This window comes from Chiloscyllium plagiosum, unplaced genomic scaffold (assembly GCF_037043375.1).
Source record: "Chiloscyllium plagiosum isolate Xiang-an unplaced genomic scaffold, Cpla_swu_hap1 HiC_scaffold_39, whole genome shotgun sequence".
NCBI classification, from domain to species: Eukaryota; Metazoa; Chordata; class Chondrichthyes; order Orectolobiformes; family Hemiscylliidae; genus Chiloscyllium; species Chiloscyllium plagiosum.
Genome location: NW_028270177.1, coordinates 74853380 through 74875660, shown reverse-complemented (window position 1 = coordinate 74875660; position 22281 = coordinate 74853380). Strand labels below are relative to the sequence as shown.

Below are 22281 nucleotides of genomic sequence, written 5' to 3'. Positions count from 1 at the left end.
TGGTTCGTCAACCTGAAGTACAGTGTAGAGATAATTTCTATTTTTCAGAGTGGACAGCTGTAACTAGTGGAAGTCCTCAGGGATCAGTGTGAGTTTATCAACATCTTACAATCTGGATTAATGATTTGGATGAAGGGGATGAATGGATGGGAGTTCAATTGCCTTATACACCGGGATAGTTTTACAAAAAGCTGTCAAGTGGAGACAGAGCTTCTGCAATGGGATAGAGACAGGTGAGTGTAGAGCGTCTACAATGGGATACAGAGAGGGGGAGGGCAGAGCGTCTGCAATGGGATTCAGACAGAAGGAGGCAGAGCGTCTGCTATTGGATACAGACAGGTGAGATCAGAGCATCTGCAGTAGGATACAGACAGGGGGAAGGCAGGGTGGCTGCAATGGGATATAGACAAGCGGAGGGTAGAGTGTCTGCAATGGGATACAGACAGGGAGAAGGAATAGCGTCTACAATGGGATACCGACAGGGGCAGGGCAGAGCATCTGCTATGGGATACAGAGAGGGGGAGGGCAGAGCGTCTGCAGTGGGATACAGACAGGGGGAGAGCAAAGCATCTACAATAGGATACAGAGAGGGGGAGGGAAGAGCATCTGCAATGGGATACAGGCAGGGGGGGGGCAGGGTGTTTCCAATAGGATATAGACAGGAGGAGGGCAGGGTGTCTGCAATGGGATACAGGCAGAGGGAGAGCATGGTGTTTGTAATGGGATACAGGCAGATGGAGGCAGTGAGTAAACCTTCACCAAAAACAGTGCAATGTGGGTGACAGAAACTTTGCGTTTTGAGGTCGGATAAGAAAGCATTTAATTATTTAAATGAATAGAGATTGCAGAACTTGGTCGTGCAGAATGATTTGCTTGTCCTGGTATACGAATCACATCAAGTTATTCTGGACTTGCAGTAAGTGATTTGGAAGGTAAACAGAATGTTGCTGCTTTCATTGCAAAGGGTATTGGGTTTGATCTGAGGAATGATTTTTCTGCATCTGTGCAGGTCAGTGCTGATAACACATCTGATGTTTCCTGTGTAGTTATAATTCCCTAAACTGGAAAAAAAAATACAATGGTTCACGAAACTTTCCAAGATGTTCATTTTTCTTGTTCTTGGGATGAACGCATCATGCATTGAAGGATTAACAGTTTAGGCCTGAGAATGGGAGATGCTCTTATTGAGCATAGAAGATCACGAGAAGATCACGAGCTACTGAATACCTGATGGATATTTCCTCTTGTGTGGGAGAATGTAACTGGGGAAGTAGTGTAAAACTGATTCTGAGGAACCGTCACCAGATCAGAAACGTTAACTCTGACTTTTGGTCTCAGGTGCTGTCGGACCTCCAGAACTTTTCCAGAAATATCGGTATTTGTTTATGTTTAGGATGCATTCATTTCAACAAAAATACTGTGAAAGCATTAAATATCTCATTTTTTAAATTACACAAGCGCAAATAAACATATCTTCAAATCAACCGGGACCATTTCCTGCAAAGGAAATGGGAAGGTGCAGCTACATGAAGCAGGGAATGTGACAGAATACAGCTTGGGCAATATTCAAGGAGATCTTATATGTTCCAAGTGGGGGTTGGATAACATTATTATGTGATTCACTTCAGAGAGGCAAATAAATGTAACCTTTCTGAGGAGGAATGACATATTGATGCCTCTCTCTTTCCTTGTTTTTCCTCCCAGCAATGTGTGCGACCTAAGAAAAGAAATCCATCAGCCATCTTTACCAGACATGGAGGATGTGGGAGGTAAGGGTCGTCACTAGAGTCCCTGCTGACTTTGCCTGCGCGAAGTGTAACTAACTCTACTTCTTCACAGACCGCGTTTGGGATTTGGAACTGGAGATGGATGAACTTCAGATCATTTTGGAGGATGAGGGGAGGAGAGAGAGAGGCGTTATGGGAAGGTAGTCACACCTCAGTTACATGGCTAGGTAACCGTCAGGAGATGGAAATGGAATAGGCAGAGAGTGCAGAATATCTTTTGGCCGTTTCCCTCAATAACAAGTATACCGTTTTGGATGCTGTTGGGGAATGGGACCAACGAGGGGAAAGCATTAGCGGCCAGGTCTCTGACACGGAGCATGGCACTGTGACTCAGAAGGGAATGGGGGAGAATAGGAGAGCGACAGTAATCGGAGATTCAGAAGTGAGAGGAACTGACAGGTGATTCTGTGGTCGTGAGCAAGACTCCTCGATGGTATATTGCCTCCTGAGTGCCAGGGTCAGGGATGACTCAGATTGAGTCTACGGGATTCTTCGGGTGTGGGGCGGTGGGGTGGGAGAATAATCAGAAGTCGTGGTATGCATCGGTACCAATAAGCCAGGTATGGAAAGGGAGGAGGACATGAAAAGTGAATATAGGGAGTTAGCTTGGAAGCTAAAAGTCAGGACAAGCAGAGTAGTAATCCCAGGATTGCTACCGCTGCCACCTCCTACTGAGACAGGAACAGAGAGAGTGAGTGCAGCTGGCTACAGGGGTGGGGTCAGAGGGATGTTCTCATATATGTGTGTCATTGGGATACCTCCTGCAGAAAGTTGGATCTGTACAAGAAGGACGGGGTGCACCTGAACTGGGTGGACAACAATACCCTGGATGGGAGATTTGCTAGAGATCTTTGGGAGGGCATAAAATAGTTTGGCAGGTGTGTGGGAACCTGAGGTACGGATCACGTGATGCAGTCGATACCGACCAGTTGATACAGAGTGCAAAGAGTCTATGAGGAAGTATGGGAACTTGATAGGGCAAAGGTGCAGTCAGTGTGATGGGTTGAAGTGTCTCTATTTTAATGAGGACAGCATGAAACAGACTGATATGCTAGAACCCGTTGATGTAAAGAAAGAGGATGTGCTGAAAACTTTGAAAAACGTAAAGATAGATAAATCCTCTGGCCCAGATGGGATGTACCCAAAGTTGTAAAACGAAATGAGGGAAGAGATTGCTATTTCTTCCGTGATGATGTTTGTGCCCTCACTATCCACTGGAGTCGTACCAGAAGATGGGGTAAAAACTATGACTGCTGATGCTGGAAACCAGATTCTGGATTAGTGGTGCTGGAAGAGCACAGCAGTTCAGGCAGCATCCAAGGAGCAGCGAAATCGACGTTTCGGGCAAAAGTCCTTCATCAGGAATAAAGGCAGAGAGCTTGAAGCGTGGAGAGATAAGCTAGAGGAAGGTGAGGGTGGGGAGAAAGTAGCATAGAGTACAATAGGTGAGTGGGGGAGGTGATGAAGGTGATTGGTCAGGGAGGAGAGGGTGGAGTGGATAGGTGGAAAAGGAGATTGGCAGGTAGGACAAGTCCGGACAAGTCACGGGGACAGGGCTGAGCTGGAAATTTGGAACGAGGATGAGGTGGGGAAGGGTAAATGAGGAAATTTTGAAGTGCACATTGATGCCCTGGGGTTGAAGTGGTCCGAGGCGGAAGATGAGGCGTTCTTCCTCCAGGCGTCTGGTGGTGAGTGAGCGGCGGTGAAGGAGGCCCCGGGTTCTCCATGTCCTCGGCAGAGTGGGAGGGGGAGTTGAAATGTTGGGCCATGGGGCGGTGTGGTTAATTGGTGCGGGTGTCCCAGACATGTTCCCTAAAGCGCTCTGCTAGGAGGCACCCATTCTCCACAACTTAGAGGAGACCACATCGGGGGCAACAGATACAATAAATGATATTGGTGGATGTGCAGGAATAACCTTTATGGATGTGGAAGGCTCCTTTAGGGCCTTGGATGGATGTGAGGGAGGAGGTGTGGGCGCAGGTTTTACAGTTCCTGCGGTAGCAGGGGAAGGTGCCAGGATGGGAGGGTGGGTTTTAGGGGGCGTGGAACTGACCAGGTAGTCACGGAGGGAACGGTCTTTGCGGAAGGTGGAAAGGGTGGATTGCAAAGGACCCACTCTGTACTACATCCTCAGGAGAATTCATACTCTCAACAAATAGTATTTTAATTCCATCTCAAACATCAAAAACTGTAAGTACAACAAACTAGTATGTACCTACCTCCATAACCAGCACTCCTCAAACATTCCAGAAGATTCCCCTGACTTCGGAAACTACACAGACGCCATTAGCCATGAGGCTTATGCAGCTGCCACCCCCACGCTCATTGATGATGTCACTTCCTCCCCATCATGGTCAATCTCACAATCCGCACCTCACAATTCCTCATGCATCACACGTGACATCACTTCTGCCCCTCACATAATCGCCGATGCCACATGCTGAGTGACTTTCGCCATCCCTACTGCCGTGGTCACCACCACTTCCGCCTCCACCTGCGCCGCTCACCTGCATTCTGCTGATACGACCCCCACAGACCCCACTGTCACTATCCCCACCCACCAGAACCCCGAGGGGAACACTACCCCTGCTCATGATTCCACCCCCATTCCCCCTACCACCACACCCACTCCAGTTACACGTTCTGCCCCCACTCCCAGCTCCACACCCACACCAGTTCCCAGCTTCCTGCCCTACCGACTTTTCACCCTCCTTCCCGACCTCCTCCTCACCGAGGACAAACGATCAGTCCTCTGCAAAGGACTCACCTTCATGCCCCTCCATCCACGCATCAATGAATTTAATACACGCCGTGATGTCGAACAGCTCTTCCCCGCCTCCGCCTCCCAGCTTACTTTCACAATCAGGATTCCCGCCCACCTTCCGAGGACCCCTTTGCCCACCTCCAACACACTGCATCCACCTGGACACCTCACGCTGGCCTATTACCTGCCCTCGACCTCTTCATTTCCAATTCCTGCCGGGACATTAACCGCCTAAACCTGTCTACCACCCTCCCCCACTCAAACCTCTCACCCTCGAAACGCGCCATCCCTCTGCTCCAATCCCAACTTCACCATCAAGCCAGCGGATAAAGGGGGTGCAGTGGTAGTCTGGCGCACTGACCTCTACACCGCTGAAGCCAAACGCCAACTCGAGGATACCTCTTCCTACCGCCCCCTCGACCATGACCCCACCCCCATCACCAAACCATCATCTCCCAGACCATACAGAACCTCATCACCTCAGGAGATCTCCCACCCACAGCTTCCAACCTCATAGTCGGGGAACCCCGCACTGCCCGGTTCTACCTCCTTTCCAAGATCCACAAGCCTGACCACCTTGGCCGACCCATTGTCTCAACATGCTCCTGCCCCACTGAACTCATCTTCACCTAGCTCGACACTCTCCTATCCCCCCTAGTCCAGGAACTCCCCACAAACGTTCGAGAAACCACCCACGCCCTCCACCTCCTCCAAGACTTCCATTTCCCCGGCCCCCAACACCTCATCTTCACCATGGATATACAATCCCTCTACACCTCCATCTGCCATGACCAGGGCCTCCAAGCCCTCCATTTTTCCTCTCCAGACGTCCCCAACAGTACCCTTTCACCGACACTCTCATTCGTTTGGTCGAACTGGTCCTCACCATTAACAATTTCTCCTTCGAATCCTCCCAATTCCTCCAGACCAAATGGGTAGCCATGGGCACACGTATGGGCCCCAGCTATGTTTATCTCTTTGTTCGCTATGTAGAACAGTTGATCTTCCGTAATTGCACAGGCACCACTCCTCACCTCTTCCTCCGCGACATTGATGACTGCATTGGCACCACCTCGTGCTCCCGCGAGGAAGTTGAGCAATTCATCAACTTCACTAACACATTCCACCCTGACCTTAAATTTACCTGGAACATCTCTGACACCTCCCTCCCCTTCCTGGACCTCTCCATCTCCATTAATGACGACCGACTTGACACTGACATTTTTCAATAAACCCACCGACTCCCACAGCTACCTGGATCACATCTCTTCCTACCCTACCTCTTGCAAAAATGGCATCCCGTATTCCCAATTCCTCCGCCTCCGCCGTATCTGCTCCCTGGAGGACCAGTTCCACTACAGAACACACCAGATGGTCTCCTTCTTCAGAAACCTCAAGTTCCCTTCCCACATGGTTAAAGATGCCCTGCAACGCATTTCGTCCACATCCCGCACGTCCGCCCTCAGACCCCACCCCTCCAAGCGTAACAAGGACAGAACGCCCCTGGTGCTCACCTTCCACCCTACCAATCATCGCATAAACCAAATCATCCGCCGACATTTCCGCCACCTCCAAAAAGACCCACCACCAGGGATACATTTTCCTCCCCACCCCTTTCCGCCTTCCGCAAAGACCGTTCGCTCCGTGACTACTTGATCAGGTGCACGCCCCCTACAACCCACCCTGACACCTTCCGCTGCCACCGCAGGAACTGTAAAACCTGCGCACAAACCTCCTCCCTCACCTCTATCAAAGTCCCGAAAGGAGCCTTCCATATCCATCAGTTTTACCTGCACATACACTAATATCATTTATTTTATCCGTTGCCCCCGAAGTGGTCTCCTCTGCATTGGGGAGACTGGGCGCTTCCTAGCAGAGCGCTTTAGGGACCATCTCCGGGACACCCGCACCAATCAACCACACCGCCCCGTGGTCCAACATTTCAACTCCCCCTCCCACTCTGCCGAGGACATGGAGGTCCTGGGCCTCCTTCACCGCCGCTCACTCACCACCAGACGCCTGGAGGAAGAAGGCCTCATCTTCCGCCTCAGAACACTTCAACCCCAGGGCATCAATGTGGACTTCAACAGTTTCCTCATTTCCCCTTCCCCCATCTCACCCTAGTTCCAAACTTCCAGCTCAGCAGTGTCCCCATGACTTGTCCAGACTTGTCCTACCTGCCAATCTTCTTTTCCACCTATCCACTCCACCCTCTCCTCCCTGACCTATCACCTTCATCCCCTCTCCCACTCACCTATTGTACTCTATGTTACTTTCTCCCCACCCCCACCCTCCTCTAGCTTATCTCTCCACGCTTCAGGCTCTCTGCCTTTATTCCTGATGAAGGACTTTTGCCCGAAACTTCGATTTCGCTTCCACTTGGATGCTGCCTGAACTGCTGTGCTCTTCCAGCGCCACTAATCCAGAATCGTACCAGAAGATTGCAGGGTGGCAAAAGTTATACCCTTGTTCAAGACAGGGAATAGGGTTAACCTTGGGAATTAGATACCAGTCAGTCTTAGGTCGGTGGTGGGCAAATTATTTGAGAGGATTCTGCGAGGCAGGATTTATGACTATTTGGAAATCAATAATTGAATGAGAGATATTCAGCATGGCTTTGTGAGGGGCAGGTCATGACTTATGCATTCTTAGTTAATTGTTTGAGGATGTGACAAAACAGGTTGATGATGGTAGAGCAGGGGATTTTAGCAAGGCGTTTGATAAGGTTTGATTAGACTTGATTCCCTACAGTGTGCAAACAGGCTCTTCGTCCAAACAAGTCCACACCGACACTCCAAAGAGTAACCTACCCAGAATCATTTCCCTCTGACTAATGCCCTTAACCCTATGTGAAATTTAACATGACCAATTCACCTGGTCTGCACATCTTTGGACTGTAGGAGGAAGCCCATACAGACACGGAGAGAATATGCAGACACTATACAGACAATCGCCCGAGACAGGAACCAAACCCGAGTCGCTAGTGGTGTGAGGCAACAGTGCTAACCAATGTAGTACCCCTAGTAGGCTCATGATAGGCTCATTCAGAAAGTAAGGATGAATGGGATACAGGGAATACTGTCTGTATGAATACATGATTTGCTGTCCCATAGAAGAGAGAAGGTGGTGATAGATGGAATATATTCAACCTGGAATTGATGACCAGTGGTTTTCAGAAGGGATCGGTTCAGGGAACTATGTTGTTTGTGACTTTTATAAGTGACTTGGATGAGGAAGTTGAAGGGTGTGTTAGTAAGTTTGCCGATGACAGGAAGGTTGGTGGAGTTGTGCATAATGTGGAGGGCTGTTGTAGGTTGCAATGGGATATTGATCGGATGCAGAGCTGTGCTGATTCATGGCAAATGGAGTCCAACCGTGGAAGTGTCAAATTATTCACTTTAGAAGGTCGAATTGGCATGCAGAATACAGGGTTTAAGGAAGGATTCTTGGCAGTGTGGAGGAACAGAGGGATCTTGGAGTCCATGTCCATAGATCGCTCGAAGATGCCACACAGGTTGACAGGATTGTTAAGAAGGTGAATGGTGTGTTCGCTTTCATTTGCAGAGTGATGAGTTTAAGAGCTGCGAGGTTATGCTGCAGCACGATAGAGTTCTGGTTCGATCACACGGAGTATTCACTTCTGGTTGCCTCATTATAGGAAGGATGTTCAAAGTCTGTGAGAAGATTTGTAGCTCGGGTCCTCGTTGTTGTGGTTCTGTTTGCCGAGCTGGGAATTTGTGTTGCAGACGTTTACTCCCCTGTGTAGGTGACATCATCAGTGCTTGGGAGCCTCCTGTGAAGCGCTTCTGTGATCTTTCCTCCGGTATTTGTAGTGGTTTGAATCTGCCACTTCCGGTTGTCAGTTCCAGCTGTACACTGCAGCGGTCGGTATATTGGTTCCGGGTCTATGTGCTTATTGATTGAATCTGTGGATGACTGCCATGCCTCTAGGAATTCCCTGTCTGTTCTCTGTTTGGCTTGTTCTCTGTAGTGTTGTCCCAGTCGAACTCATGTTGCTTGTCATCTGCATGTGTGGCTACTAAGGATAGCTGGTCGTGTCGTTTCGTGGCTGGTTGGTGTTCATGGATGCGGATCGTTAGTTGTCTTCCTGTTTTTTGTATGTAGTGTCTGGTGCAGTCCATGCATGGGATTTTGTACACGACATTGGTTTTGCTCATGCTGGGTATCGGTTCCTTCGTTCTGGTGAGTTGTTGTCTGAGAGTGACTGTTGGTTTGTGTGCTGTTATGAGTCCTAGTGATCACAACAGACTTCACAAATACAGACAAGAAATTGCGCACCAGCAATCGTTAATTTCAAAAACCACCAATCAGGAATGGACCCGGACCATAGAACAGGCGGTCACCATAGGACAGAAGAGGATCACACACCGCAAAAAAGGCACAAAAAGAAAAAATGGTCAAACTTTTACACCACAACACACACTTGGGTTAGAGACCTCTCCCACAGACAGCTCACAGACACGGAAAGAACAATACTGGCCAAGGGACTCAACTACAACCACAGGGACGCCAAGACAGAAGATTTCCTAGCAGCACTAGAATGCACACTCAGGAACAATGGACTGACAGAAGAGACACAACAAACAGTGAGACAAAGTATCGTACCCCTGATAACAAGGAAAAGATAAACACATAACCTCAACACCAAGGAGAGGGAAGCACTAAAAGCACTAAGAAACGATAAGAACATAATCATACCAGCAGAAGACAAAGGCAGAATGACGGTTATTCTCGACAAAGCAGAGTACATCCAAAAAGCGCAACAACTACTTGCAGATACCAACACCTACCAAAAGAGGGAGTTTGACCCCACCCCACAGCTCACCAATAGGATAAACAACACACTGAGGAAACTACAAAAACAAAACGGACAGATAACCAGGTTTGACCTACAAAGAATGAAACCTGACAGCAACAACACCCCCAGATTCTATGGACTACCTAAAGAGCACTAACCAGACATCCCACTCAGAACAATAGTATCACTAGCAGGGACACCATCACATAACTGGCTAAAGAACTACAGCAGAAACTGAAACACCTGGTCAGCGGATCCAGACACTCTATACAATCAACACAGGGATTCTTGGACATCATCAGAAATATACACACAGCCAAGGAAGAAACCACGGTCACATTCGATGTAACGGCACTGTTCACTTCTATCGACAAAACCCTAGCCAGAGAAACAATAGCCAACCTGCTGGACATACAGAACAGACAACAGGACGGTGAACCTATTAACAAAGACGGCATACTCAAACTACTGAACCTGTGCCTCACAACACACTTCACATTCAACAACCAAATATATGAACAAATCAACGGCACACTCATGGTCTCACCCATCTCTGGACTCATAGCAGAGGCGGTAATGCAAAGATTAGAACAGTCTTACCGCAAATTCAACCCAGACTCTGGGTCAGATATGTGGATGACACCTTTGTAATCATTAAACACACAGAAATAGAGAAACACACCGGATCATCAACGCCACAGTCACAGAAATCCGATTCACTAGAGAGGAAGAAAAGGACAACCAACTCCCATTCCTAGACGTGATGGTACAGAGAACACCTAACGGAAAATTCACCACAAAGGTATACAGGAAAGCCACACACACAGACCAAGTCCTGAACTACGAAAGCAACCACCCCAACACACACAAAAGAAGTTGCATCAAGACACTGTTCAAAAGGGCCACAACACATTGCAGTACACCAGAACTGCAAAAAGAGGAAGAAGAACACCTATACAATGTATTCGCCAAAAACGGATGCCCGTGCAATTTCATCAACAGATGCCTAAGGGAAAGACAACGGAATGAGGACATGCCACAACCCAAAGGACTAGCCACACTACCATACATCAAGAGCATTTACGAACTGACAGCCAGACTACTGCGAACACTAGGACTCATAACACCACGCAAACCAACAGCCACTCTCAGACAACAACTCACCAGAACGAAGGACCCATTACCCAGCATGAGCAAACCAATGTAGTGTACAAAATCCCATGCAAGGACTGCACAAAACACTACATAGGACAAACAGGAAGACAGGTAACGATCCGCATCCATGAACACCAACTAGCCACGAAACGTCACGACCTCAGTAGCCACTCACGCAGATGATAAGCAACATGAGTTCGCCTGGGACAAGCCAAACAGAGATCAGCCAGGGAATTCCTAGAGGCATGGCACTCATCCACAGATTCAATCAATAAGCACATTGACTTGGACCCAATATACCGACCACTGCAGTGGACAGCTGGAACTGACCAACCGGAAGCAGCAGATTCAAACCACTACAAATAGCAGAGGAAAGATCACAGAAGCGCTTCACAGGAGGCTCCCAAGGTTGTCACCTAGACAGGGGACGAAACATCTGCAACACAAATTCCCAGCTCGGTGAACAGAACCACAACATAGAAAGGATATGGAAACTTTAGAGAGGGGGCAGAGGAGATTTATCAACATACTGCCAGGACTGAAGGGAATGTCTTATGAAGAAAGGTTGAAGGAACTCGAGCTTTTCTCTTTGGAGTGATAGAGGATGAGACGGCGTGCTTGTACCTCATACTGTGACACTGTGTTTTAGGCGTCCCAGCCAGGGGAAGTATCATCCCTGCTTCCAATCGGTCTCGCCCTGTCAGTGCTTTACATCCCTCTCTGATGGCCACTGATTTTCCTAAATCTCATGGAATACAGGCCCAGTCGTCCCAAACTCTGCTCCCATAACAAACCTGTCATCCCAGATATCAGTCTGGTCATCCTTCACGGCTTTCCCTCAATGTCAGGTTTGTCCTTTATTAAGGAAGGAGACCAAAACTGCACGCAATATTGCACAATGTGCAAGATGCAGTCTCACCAAGGCTGTACAGCTGCAGTAGGACACACTTACTCCTGGACTCAAATCCCCCTGAAGTTAAGGTCAACACACCATAAATCTTCCTAACTGCTTTCTGTTCCTGCAATATTACTTTCAGTGATTGGCGTGCAGAGAGATCCAGGTCCTTTTCAACGTTACAGCTATCCCCGAGGTGGATCTGTGTACACTGGACAGCGTGCCAATGCTATCTCCAGTATTGACTACAGGCTTCAGAACTCACTGCCCTGCATGGACCTCGGATCTCTGCTGCAGAAGAAAGCAAATAATTGAGCATAAGTCCCTTTATAATCAACATTTTTCAACCAATACCTTTTCAAATGGCAGGCTGATGTTCTCGTTTACTAACAAAGTACACAATATCAAATCTACCCACATTACTCTTCATCTGCCACAATTTTGACCATCCATTCTACTTCTCTCAATCAATTTGGAGGGTTTTGTTTAACATCGTCTTCATAAAAAAAAATCCAAAAGAGCTTGATCTCTAACTCAGTGCTGACCATCCGGTTAAAGCAGACCATCTCACATAGGCTCGTGAAATCGATTTTCCCAGTATTACCATTCGCTTGGGTTAACACAGTTTAGATGCAATTGAATCTGTCCATTTTACTGCAGTACCCACAAACTTGTATGTTTGTATGTCTAATTTCATGTTTTATGACATACCCAACATCTGTATTGCAGCTTTGATATACAACTCCCATCTTTTCCTTGCTGTTTCTAAGTTCCACCCGAGCAGATTCTGTGGAATCTGAGCCACGTGGGGTCTTGGAAGATAAATGGTTGATTCAGGGAGATAGTTGGTGAGGCCAATGTACACCGTGAGATCATCTTGTCACACCTTACCTGTTCTTCTTAAGTGTCACTGTGACATTTTCACTAGATCTCCCGTAATGCCGGTGGAGAATTGAAGGAGAATGGTCTCTCAGCAATGCTGTGTATTCTCCCAGACAGCTGAGATAGTTCTAACCTGGGTGGGAACTTTACAGCAGGCTGGTACAGTGTTGCTGCTGCCGTACAGGTTCTTAGTGAGATTACGTCTGGTGTAGTGTTTACAGATTTAGTCGCCTCACTGAGGAAAGGATATTGTTACTCTGGACGCAGCTCAGAGATGGTTCCTAAACTGATTCCAGCAATGCCGGTGTTAGCTTATAAAGAAAGGATGTTCAGGTTGATCCAATGCCCATTGGGCTTTACAAGAATGGAAGATGATTTTATTTTTGCATAGAACACTGGAAGGTGTCAAAAACAGAGGCCAATTACACAGCAAATGGAGAAATGCATTCCGTGTCTCCATCCTGTTACACAGGTACAGCAGAAGGATATTCAGGCCTTCGATCCTATTAGACCAGAACAGGGAGGGTATATTCAGCCCCTAGAGCCTGATTTACAGTTACAGGAGGAAGTCAATCAACTACTCGTGTCGACAACACTGGGCCCAGAATAGGCCATGCAGCACTAGTAGCCTGTTACACAGCAACAGGATCAGTCCATTCAGCTTCCTCGAGTCTGTAATACAGGAACTGGAAGAGGTCCTACAGTGACTGGAAATTGGTACACTGGGATAACAGGAGGCCATTCAGCCCCATGGAGCCTGTTGCATGGGAATTGGATAAGAATGCAAACTTTATGAGACTTCTTATTGGAAATGAGGAAGAAGTTCACGTTACATGTTGGGGTTTGGGGACAGGAGACTAAATACTCCCTTGGGCCCATTTTAGGGATGCGGGAGTAGACCATGTAGCAACTCCAGCCTGGCTTTGATAAAATGTGAGTAGACAACTTCAGCCCTTCAAATTATTACATAGCAACACGAAGATTGCATAAGCCCTCCAGCCTCTTACACATTAAGAGTATGCCATCAACATAATACCGTCGGGCCATCAATTTTGTACACAAGGAAGAGCGTTAGTCCAATCAGACACTCATATCTCCTAAAGATCAATCAGACCAGGTCATTTCAAGCCATTTGCGAATCATACAGGATTGGAGGGAACGTAGAGATTATAGAGAGGTAAAAATTTACATTATCACCTCCAAGATGGAATAAAAAGTATTGAGAAAACTCTTTGAATTTAAGAAAGATTCTTAGAATATATTATTCAGGAATTAATGGCAGAACGTTTGCAAAATCAAAACCAATCGATCAGAGTCAACATGATGTTGTGAATGATAAATCGAGCTTCAATTATTTGCTCGAGTTCGTTAAAGATGTGACAAGCAAGATGGATATTGAGAACCTGGAGATGTAGTACTTGGACTTCAAGAACGCATTTCATAAAGTGTGCACAAAAGATTAATCTGCAGAATAAAGACATGTGATTAGAAGTAGCCTTTAGCTTGGAGACCGGATTGGGGAACCAACAAAATGCAGTGAGATGGATTAAATGGGTCATTTTCTGTTTGGCAAAATGCAACTTTCTGTCCCCAGGCCCCAACTATTGGCAATCTGTACTATTACATATTTGCAGCGATAGACAGGTTGAACAAAATTTTCAGTTGACACTAGCATAGGTGTGAAATTGCAATGAAGATGTAAGAAATTTTGATATGGATGGTTTGGAGCAACATTTGACAGATGAAACTGAACAACTGATAGTATGAGTCTACCATTTTTGTCAGCGCAACAGATAGAAAACGTATTATTCAAATAGAGAGAATAACTTCAGAGTGTTTAGGTTCAGAGGGATCTGAGTGTCCTCATACATGTCACAGAAATCTCAGATGTAGGTACAGCAGGACATGAGAAAGGGAAGTGCAGTTTTGGCATTTATTTATAAAAAAGCAGATTTTACAAGGAGGGAGGCGCAACTGGAGTACACTGCACATTTTTGGTGCCCAGACTATAGGAGGGATGTAGCTGCCATTGAGCTAGTTCATAAGTGGTTAACAATTTGATTGCAGAAATGATGTGTTTTTCTTCTGAAGAGAGATTGAGCAGTTCAGGTCGAGACTGTCTGTAGTTTAGAAGAATGAGAAGAGATGTCACTGAGGTCTGGAGGATGCTGAAGGTGATTGATAGTATTGATGTGTGTTAGATAGTTCCTCGTGTGGGCAATCTAAAACAAGAAATCAGAGTTTTAGGGTAAGGCAGAGCAGACCAAAAACAGGGGTAAGGAAAACTTACTTCTCTCAAAGGGTTGCTCACTTCTCATGATAAGGCACTTAATTCACTGCCCCAGAGTGCAGTAGAGGCTGGGACATTGAGTAAATGAACGAATATGAAGAGCGTGCAGGAAAGTGGAACTGAGGCAGCAATGATATCAGACATGATTTTAATCAATGGCAGAGCAGGCTTAGAGGCTGAATTGCCAACTGATGCACCTCGTTCTTATTCAGCCTTTTGAATATGTTATACAGGAATGGGGAAGACTGGTTATCAACCAGGAAGCAGGCACTCTGGGTAAATCAGTCTTAATTACTTTGTTAGAACGTAACCAGTAATGTCACCCAGTGACCAGAACTCGGTCCTCAGCTAGTTACAAACTATATCAATGATTTGTAGTAGTAGAACAAATGTTCTATCACTAAGTTTGACGATGTCATTAAGTTAATCAGGACATTAATTTATGAATGGAGGGTCTGCAAATGGATATTGACAGGTAAATTCAGTGGATAATGGTTAGGCAGGACGAATTCAACGTAACATATAATCTGTATGTTTTTTCAAGAAGAATGGTAGACAGTACACTACCAAAATAGAGAGAGATTACAGGACTTAGTGATACCGTTTGTACTGGACGGTTCGCTCTGACACGTTCAGACATGGGAAGTGCTGCTCCATCTCCCTGATGGTCTATTACTTGATGTTCCCAGGGCCCCATTGCTCTTATTCATCATATGTATCCTCTGTTGCAAAATTATGATATTGATGTCGACATGCTGGGCGATGATGGATATGACACCCAGTCCTGCATGGAAAGCTCCAGATCAATGAAACAGTGACCCTTATAGCCTCTGGCAGCACCGTCCTCCCCCTGGTGTGAAGCTGCAGGTCACGTTGAAAGAGGTGATACCGCTCTGTGACCAGCTCCTTGTTCAGTCAGGGTTCCCTCACACTTTGCTCCTGAGTTAAGTGTAGCTTGGGAAGGTGTTCCTGGAAAACCCGGGATTGATACAGGGGACCCCTTTCTCCAGACACACTCACTGTGTGGTTTCTGAGCTTTTCCTGTCTGCATCCTCTGATCCATTTAGTGTTCATGTTGCAGACCCAGGTGCTGTAACTACAGTCCCCATGTTCCATCCAGAGTTGGGTCAAACATCCTCAGGTCTCCATGAATGTCTGAGACAGTTCACAGCACAACCTCTAGCAAACCATTCGCAGCCCCTCTACTAACTTTTCAATAACAGGTGTCAGTCACAAGCCCCTCAGCTGCACGTTTTTTGGGACCAGACCAGGCCAGACCACTCAGATATTTCAAGAAGGCAGCCTAGACCCTAACATTTCCTTATTTTAACCTTAGATGTGAAGTGCGTGTTCCAGATGTGTTGTGACTGGTCAACCCTCTCAACGTTAAGCAAAATGTAATCCATTCAAACGTTCTAGTTAAAACACAATCAAAGAGAAGAACAATTTGCGATAGCTTCTTTACTGGAATACGTATGCAAACAATACATATACTAGAACATAGAACATAGAACAATACAGCACAGAACAGGCCCTTCGGCCCACGATGTGGTGCCGAACATTTGTCCTAGCTTAAGCACCCATCCATGTACCTATCAATTGCCGCTTAAAGGTCACCAAAGATTCTGACTCTACCACTCCCACAGGCAGCGCATTCCATGCCCCCACCACTCTCTGGGTAAAGATCCCACCCCTGACATCTCCCACCCCTGACCTTCCACCCTTCACCTTAAATTTATGTCCCCTTGTAACACTCTGTTGTACCCGGGGAAAAAGTTTCTGACTGTCGACTCTATCTATTCCTCTGATCATCTTATAAACCTCTATCAAGTCACCCCTCATCCTTCGCCGTTCCAACGAGAAAAGGTCTAGCACTCTCAACCTATCCTCGTATGACCTATTCTCCATTCCAGGCAACATTCTGGTAAATCTTCACTGCACCCTCTCCAAAGCTTCTACATCTTTCCTGAAGTGAGGCGACCAGAACTGCACACAGTAATCCAAATGTGGCCTAACCAAAGTCCTGTACAGTTGCAACATCACTTCACGACTCTTGAATTCAATCCCTCTGCTCATGAACGCTAATATACCATAGGCCTTCTTACAAGCTCTATCCACCTGAGTGGCAACTTTCAAAGATCTATGAACATAGACCCCAAGATCCCTCTGTTCCTCAACCTCACTAAGAACCCTACCGTTAACCCTGTATTCCGCATTCTTATTTGTCTTTCCAAAATGGACAACCTCACACTTGGCAGGGTTGAACTCCATCTGCCACTCCTCAGTCCAGCTCTGCATCATATCTAAGTCCCTTTTCAGCCGACAACAGCCCTCCTCACTATCCACAACTCCACCAATCTTCGTATCATCTGCAAATTTACTGACCCACCCTTCGACTCCCTCATCCAAGTCATTAATAAAAATTACAAACAGCAGAGGACTCAGAACTGATCCCTGCGGAACTCCACTTGTAACTGGGCTCCAGGCTGAGTATTTACTATCTACCACCACTCTCTGACTTCGACCGGTTAGCCAGTTTTCTATCCAATTGGCCAAATTTCCCTCTATCCCATGCCTCCTGACTTTTCGCATAAGCCTACAATGGGGAACCTTATCAAATGCCTTACTAAAATCCATGTATACTACATACACTGCTCTACCGTCATCCACATGCTTGGTCACCTCCTCAAAGAATTCAATAAGACTTGTAAGGCAAGACCTACCCTTCACAAATCCGTGCTGGCTGTCCCTAATCAGGCAGTGCCTTTCCAGATACTCATAAATCCTATCCCTCAGTACCCTTTCCATTACTTTGCCTACCACCGAAGTAAGACTAACTGGCCTGTAATTCCCGGGGTTATTCCTATTCCCTTTTTTGAACAGGGGCACAACATTCGCCACTTTCCAGTTCCCTGGTACCACCCCCGTTGACAGAGAAGACGAAAAGATCATTGCCAACGGTACTGCAATTTCCTACAGCATTCTACTAATTAACTGTGCTAATACAGGAACATCCCATAAACATACCCTTTCGCAAAAAGGTAAATTCAAACACAGAATCTTACGTGCAGGTGGAAGCAACTTCAAGAGAGTTTTCAGGGAGAATAGGAGCTAGGGATAATGTATTGAAACTTCCAATCCTTCTGGGACCCCAAGCAGATTCTGAATGCTGCAGCGTAAATCAAAACGAGAAAATCTGTCTGAGAGAGCTGGCCGCTGCCCTTCCATTGTTACCAGCGTTTTAATGAAATCTAACGTAACCTCGATTACTTACTTCAGCCATTTTCAGTCGGCAGTTCGGCATCTCTGCCTTTACGACTTCTCTTAAAAAAAACAAGGGAAAATAACCTTTTCAAAATGACAGTATCGTCACACCTCCCCCTTTGACAAAATGAACCATCCATACACAATGGCAGCTTCATTTTAAACCAATTATTTTACTATATTAGTAGACTACAATGTGTATATATGACATTGAAACTAAGCATGCAAGCATTCACAACTCTATTCGATTTCAGTCAGTATATTCCTGCCACAGAACGCCTTTGTCCTTCTTCATTCAAGGCTCGACAACTTGTCAGCAAGTATGGTTTCTCGTCATGTCACCTGTATAACTTCCAAATTGAATAGCAGCAATAATAACCTCTATCAGAATAGAGTGGAAGTTTTCTCCAGAAATTTCTCCAAAAACGTTTAGGAGTATATTGATTTGTCTCAGATGGCAATTGGCAATTTAAATGCTGAAATGTTGCAACATCAACACCAAGCTCAAGGCCTCCTTCCCAATTGTGAAATATTTCTACTGATGATTTCACCGGATACTCCAACCACACGTTACATAATGGAGCAAATCTTACCTCTCCAATAGTCCTCCTGAATGACATGGCTTCTCATCTCTCAGCATCAAAGATTTACATGCCTCTGTACTTTTTAATGTTGTAACATCTACCTGCTAGGCCTGGTCTATGCAGTAAACCTTACTCTCACAGGTATTGGTTTTAAGAAGATCTCGCACATTTTTTCTATCCATCACGGAAACCAAATTTTCATTTATGGGCCAACTGATAATCATCAGCCATTTCCACTTCTAATCTTGCCATTGTAACTCTCTGCTCTTCCACACGAGTTCGCACGAATGCAGGAAGTTAATTTTTGAACTCCTCCAAAGTAAGAATCTCTTAAGAGTGTCATAGGTTGCTCTGCTTTTACTACTCTAATTCACCTTTCAACATTACTATGTTTGATTCTTTCTCTCCTTTTCTTTTAATTCTACTTTTAATCACATTTCAAACTGCTTCAATTCCTTTTAGGATTCAAGCTGCCTCATCTGCAATTGAATTCTAGCCATTTCCAAAGACTCTGATGGTTTTTCCACCAAAATTAAAATGCCAATCTATAGCTGTAATTATCTGTCCTTTTCTCACAAACCCAACTCCAGCTTGTCTGCCAATTCTTACAGCTTTACCTTGCTCACATTTTGTAAAATCTCCAACTTCACTTCTTCCAAACCCAAAGAACTCTTAGAGACAGAAAGAACCATTAGCAACAAAGCATTATTCAAACAACCCGAATTCAACACCCGGAACAAAAGACACTAACAACGACAAAACACCGCCTTTAACTCAACAATCTCCCTGCACACATTCTCCCCCACCCCACCTGGGTTTCCTCTCAGTTTTCCTCCCACAGCCCAAAGATTAGATTACTTAGAGTGTGGAAACAGGCCCTTTGGCCCAAAATGCCCACACAGACCCTCCGAAGAGCCACCAACCCATTCCCCTACACGCAATTAGTGATTCTAATCCTGAATCCCATTTGACATTGTCGATTTCGAACCGGGAAAGAGTCCACAGTTTGCTATGGACCAAACTGTCTTAAAATACTTTAAGTTGGTAGCCTGGACACCAACCTTGTCTTATAGCAAATGTAGATGTGAGATGTGATGCAGCTGGTCAAAACACTCAAATTTAAGCAAAACACGATTTATTTAAACACTCGAATAAAAACATATACAAAAAGAAGAGAAGTTTAGAATAACTTAACTACTGGAAATCTTAACAGAATAATAGATACAGTACCTCCCACTAATGAACTGTTCCAATGTATGAACATCCCATAAACTCGTCCTTTGGCAAAAAGACGCATCATAGGTCATTCAGTCTCGAATGCAATTCTCCAATCCAGGAGGAAACAGCATCAAGACAGATTTCAGAGAGAATAACCACTCGGGATTATTTACTGAAGCATCCAACCCTTCTCCCACCCAGGCATCTGGTCATTGTTACAGCTCAGAAAAATTGGAAAGCCTGGTCTGTGCGAACTGCCCATTGTTATCAATATTTATTTTAAAAACCTAAAAGCCTCCTAAGTTATTTACTTCAGCGGTTTGCAGTACGTAGTTCGGCATTTAAGATCTATCTTTAAAGAAAAGGAGCAAATAATATGCTTTAAAGTCACAGCATTGTCAGAGATGTTAGATGCCTGGTCCTTTACAAGAATACTCAAGGTGCTTCCTTGTGTTACTGACCACACGATCAACTCAAAGGGCCAAACACAGACGTCAGACGTTTAATGGACAGGCACAGATCAAGTTTAAAAGACGTGAGTCAAAGCTTCTGAAACCCTTATCCAACATGGTGCACCAAATGGGACATACCTGGAAGTGAACAACAAACCGATACACACCCCCCTTTCCAAAATGAAGCACCAATGGGATACACCGGGAAGTGAACAACAGCCAGATACACACACCCATGTCCAACATGGAGCAGCATATGGGACACACCGGCAAGTGAGCAACAGCCCGACACACACTCCCCGAACATGGAACACCACATTGGACACAACGGGTAGTGAACAACAGCCCGACTCACGCAGCCATGTCCATGGAGAACCACATGAGACACACCAGGACGTGAACAACAGCCCTACACACATTCCTCTGAACATGGAACACCACATGGGACACACCGGGAAGTGAACAACAGCCCGACACACACACCCCTTTCCATGGAGAAACGCATGGGACACAAAGAGAAGTGAACAACAGCCTGACACACACCATGTCACTGTTTCTGAACTTCACAATGCCAGCATTCGACACACAAGGGAGCCAGTAACCCAGGCAATGGAAAGGTACAGAGGGCCAGAGAGATTCACATTAAAGACAGAAACTGAGAACATCTTCCGGAAATATGGAGACAAAGACTGGGTCGTGGGACTAACTGGATGATTGAACCCTTCGAGAGCAACCTTACAAGAATGAGAACATTGAATAAAGGTATTTTCAGACCAGCTGGAATGGGTTGTTTCATCACAGTCGTTGGGTCAAAATCCTGGAATTCCCTCCCTAAAGGCATTGTAGGTCAACCCACAGCATGTGGACTGCAGCGATTCAAGAAGGCAGCTCACAACCACATCTCAAGGGCAACTAGGAATGGGATATTAATTCGGGCCAGCCAGTGATGCCCAAGACCCACAAATGAATAAAAAAAGATGTAGGCCAGGGATGGGATGGAGTCCCAGGAAGGAAATTGAGTTTGTATACACAATAGAGGACAATGACCTCCACACTCCAAATATTTAAATAACAAGGACAGTGAGGAAATTGTTCACATCTGAAATTGAGTCGAGCTTAAAAATGTGTTGCTGGAAAAGCGCAGCACGTCAGGAAGCATCAAAGGAGCAGGAGAATCGATGTTTCGGGCAAAAGCCCTTCTTCAGGAATTGAGTCGGTCAACATAGAGACCCATGAGTAACACTGCCAGAAGCAAGGGGGGAGGCATTATTTGAACAAGTTCCCTGATGCAGTTAGTAATGTTCTGCAGTGCGAATATCTGGCTGGAGGGTCTCAACATGAACAATAATAGTGGCAAGAAGTGAAGACTACATGAAAGAACAGTAACGCAGTCATAACTGGTTTATAGAAAAAAAAATCTCGAGGATAAGACTTACCAGGGACACCAACGATAGACAGGAGAGGATAATAAATATATTGAATAATGAGAAGTGCATTATAGATCCGCGATGATAATGACATCCAATCATAATATAGAGAAAGAAACCAAACATCATCGGATAACCCCCTGTCCATTGTTGAAACATTCCAGTCTAATGTTCTCAGATTCTGATCAATTGTTGGAACATTCCAATCTAATGTTCTCAGATTCTGATCCATTGTTGGAACATTCCAGTCTAATGTTCCCAGATTCTGATCCATTGTTGGAGCATTCCAGAATAATGTTCTCAGATTATGATCTCTCCTCCCCTTTTCCATCTGATGCTGCTGATCCCTACAAGTACTGATGGTGATGCTCCCGCTCTTACTACGGGATAACACACTGAACAGAGCTCATATATCATTAAAAGATGGGAACTCTCCACTGGGAGAATTAGGATCCATGGAGACTGACATTAATCGAAGTCACCGAAAAAACAGGCTTAGTTAACCCCCTCATTACATAACATTTCTTATTCATACTGAAAGTGAATATTTTCTCAGTCTCGATGGAATGGATAGGGTTACTGACGGACGGACTATAAATCTTTCATTTTTTTTTAAACTAGAACCAGACCACACACCATGAACCCAGAGGAGATATGTGTTCAGCATGGAGCACTGTGCAGACCAGGCTAGAGCACTGCTGAACACCAAACTGCAATCAGTCCAGAGTGGAACACTGAGCAGAC

General features: G+C 45.7%; 1 protein-coding gene across 1 annotated transcript in view; it reads right to left on the bottom strand.

Moving 5' to 3' along the window:
* LOC148138770 (putative G protein-coupled receptor 139) overlaps positions 1-21685 on the bottom strand; it is a 123220-nt gene extending 101535 nt beyond the window's left edge. The window contains exon 1 of the mRNA XM_087981262.1: positions 21547-21685. Coding sequence (XP_087837388.1) covers positions 21547-21685 — 139 coding nt within the window. The remainder of the gene's footprint in view (positions 1-21546) is intronic.
* Positions 21686-22281: the final 596 nt, after the last annotated feature.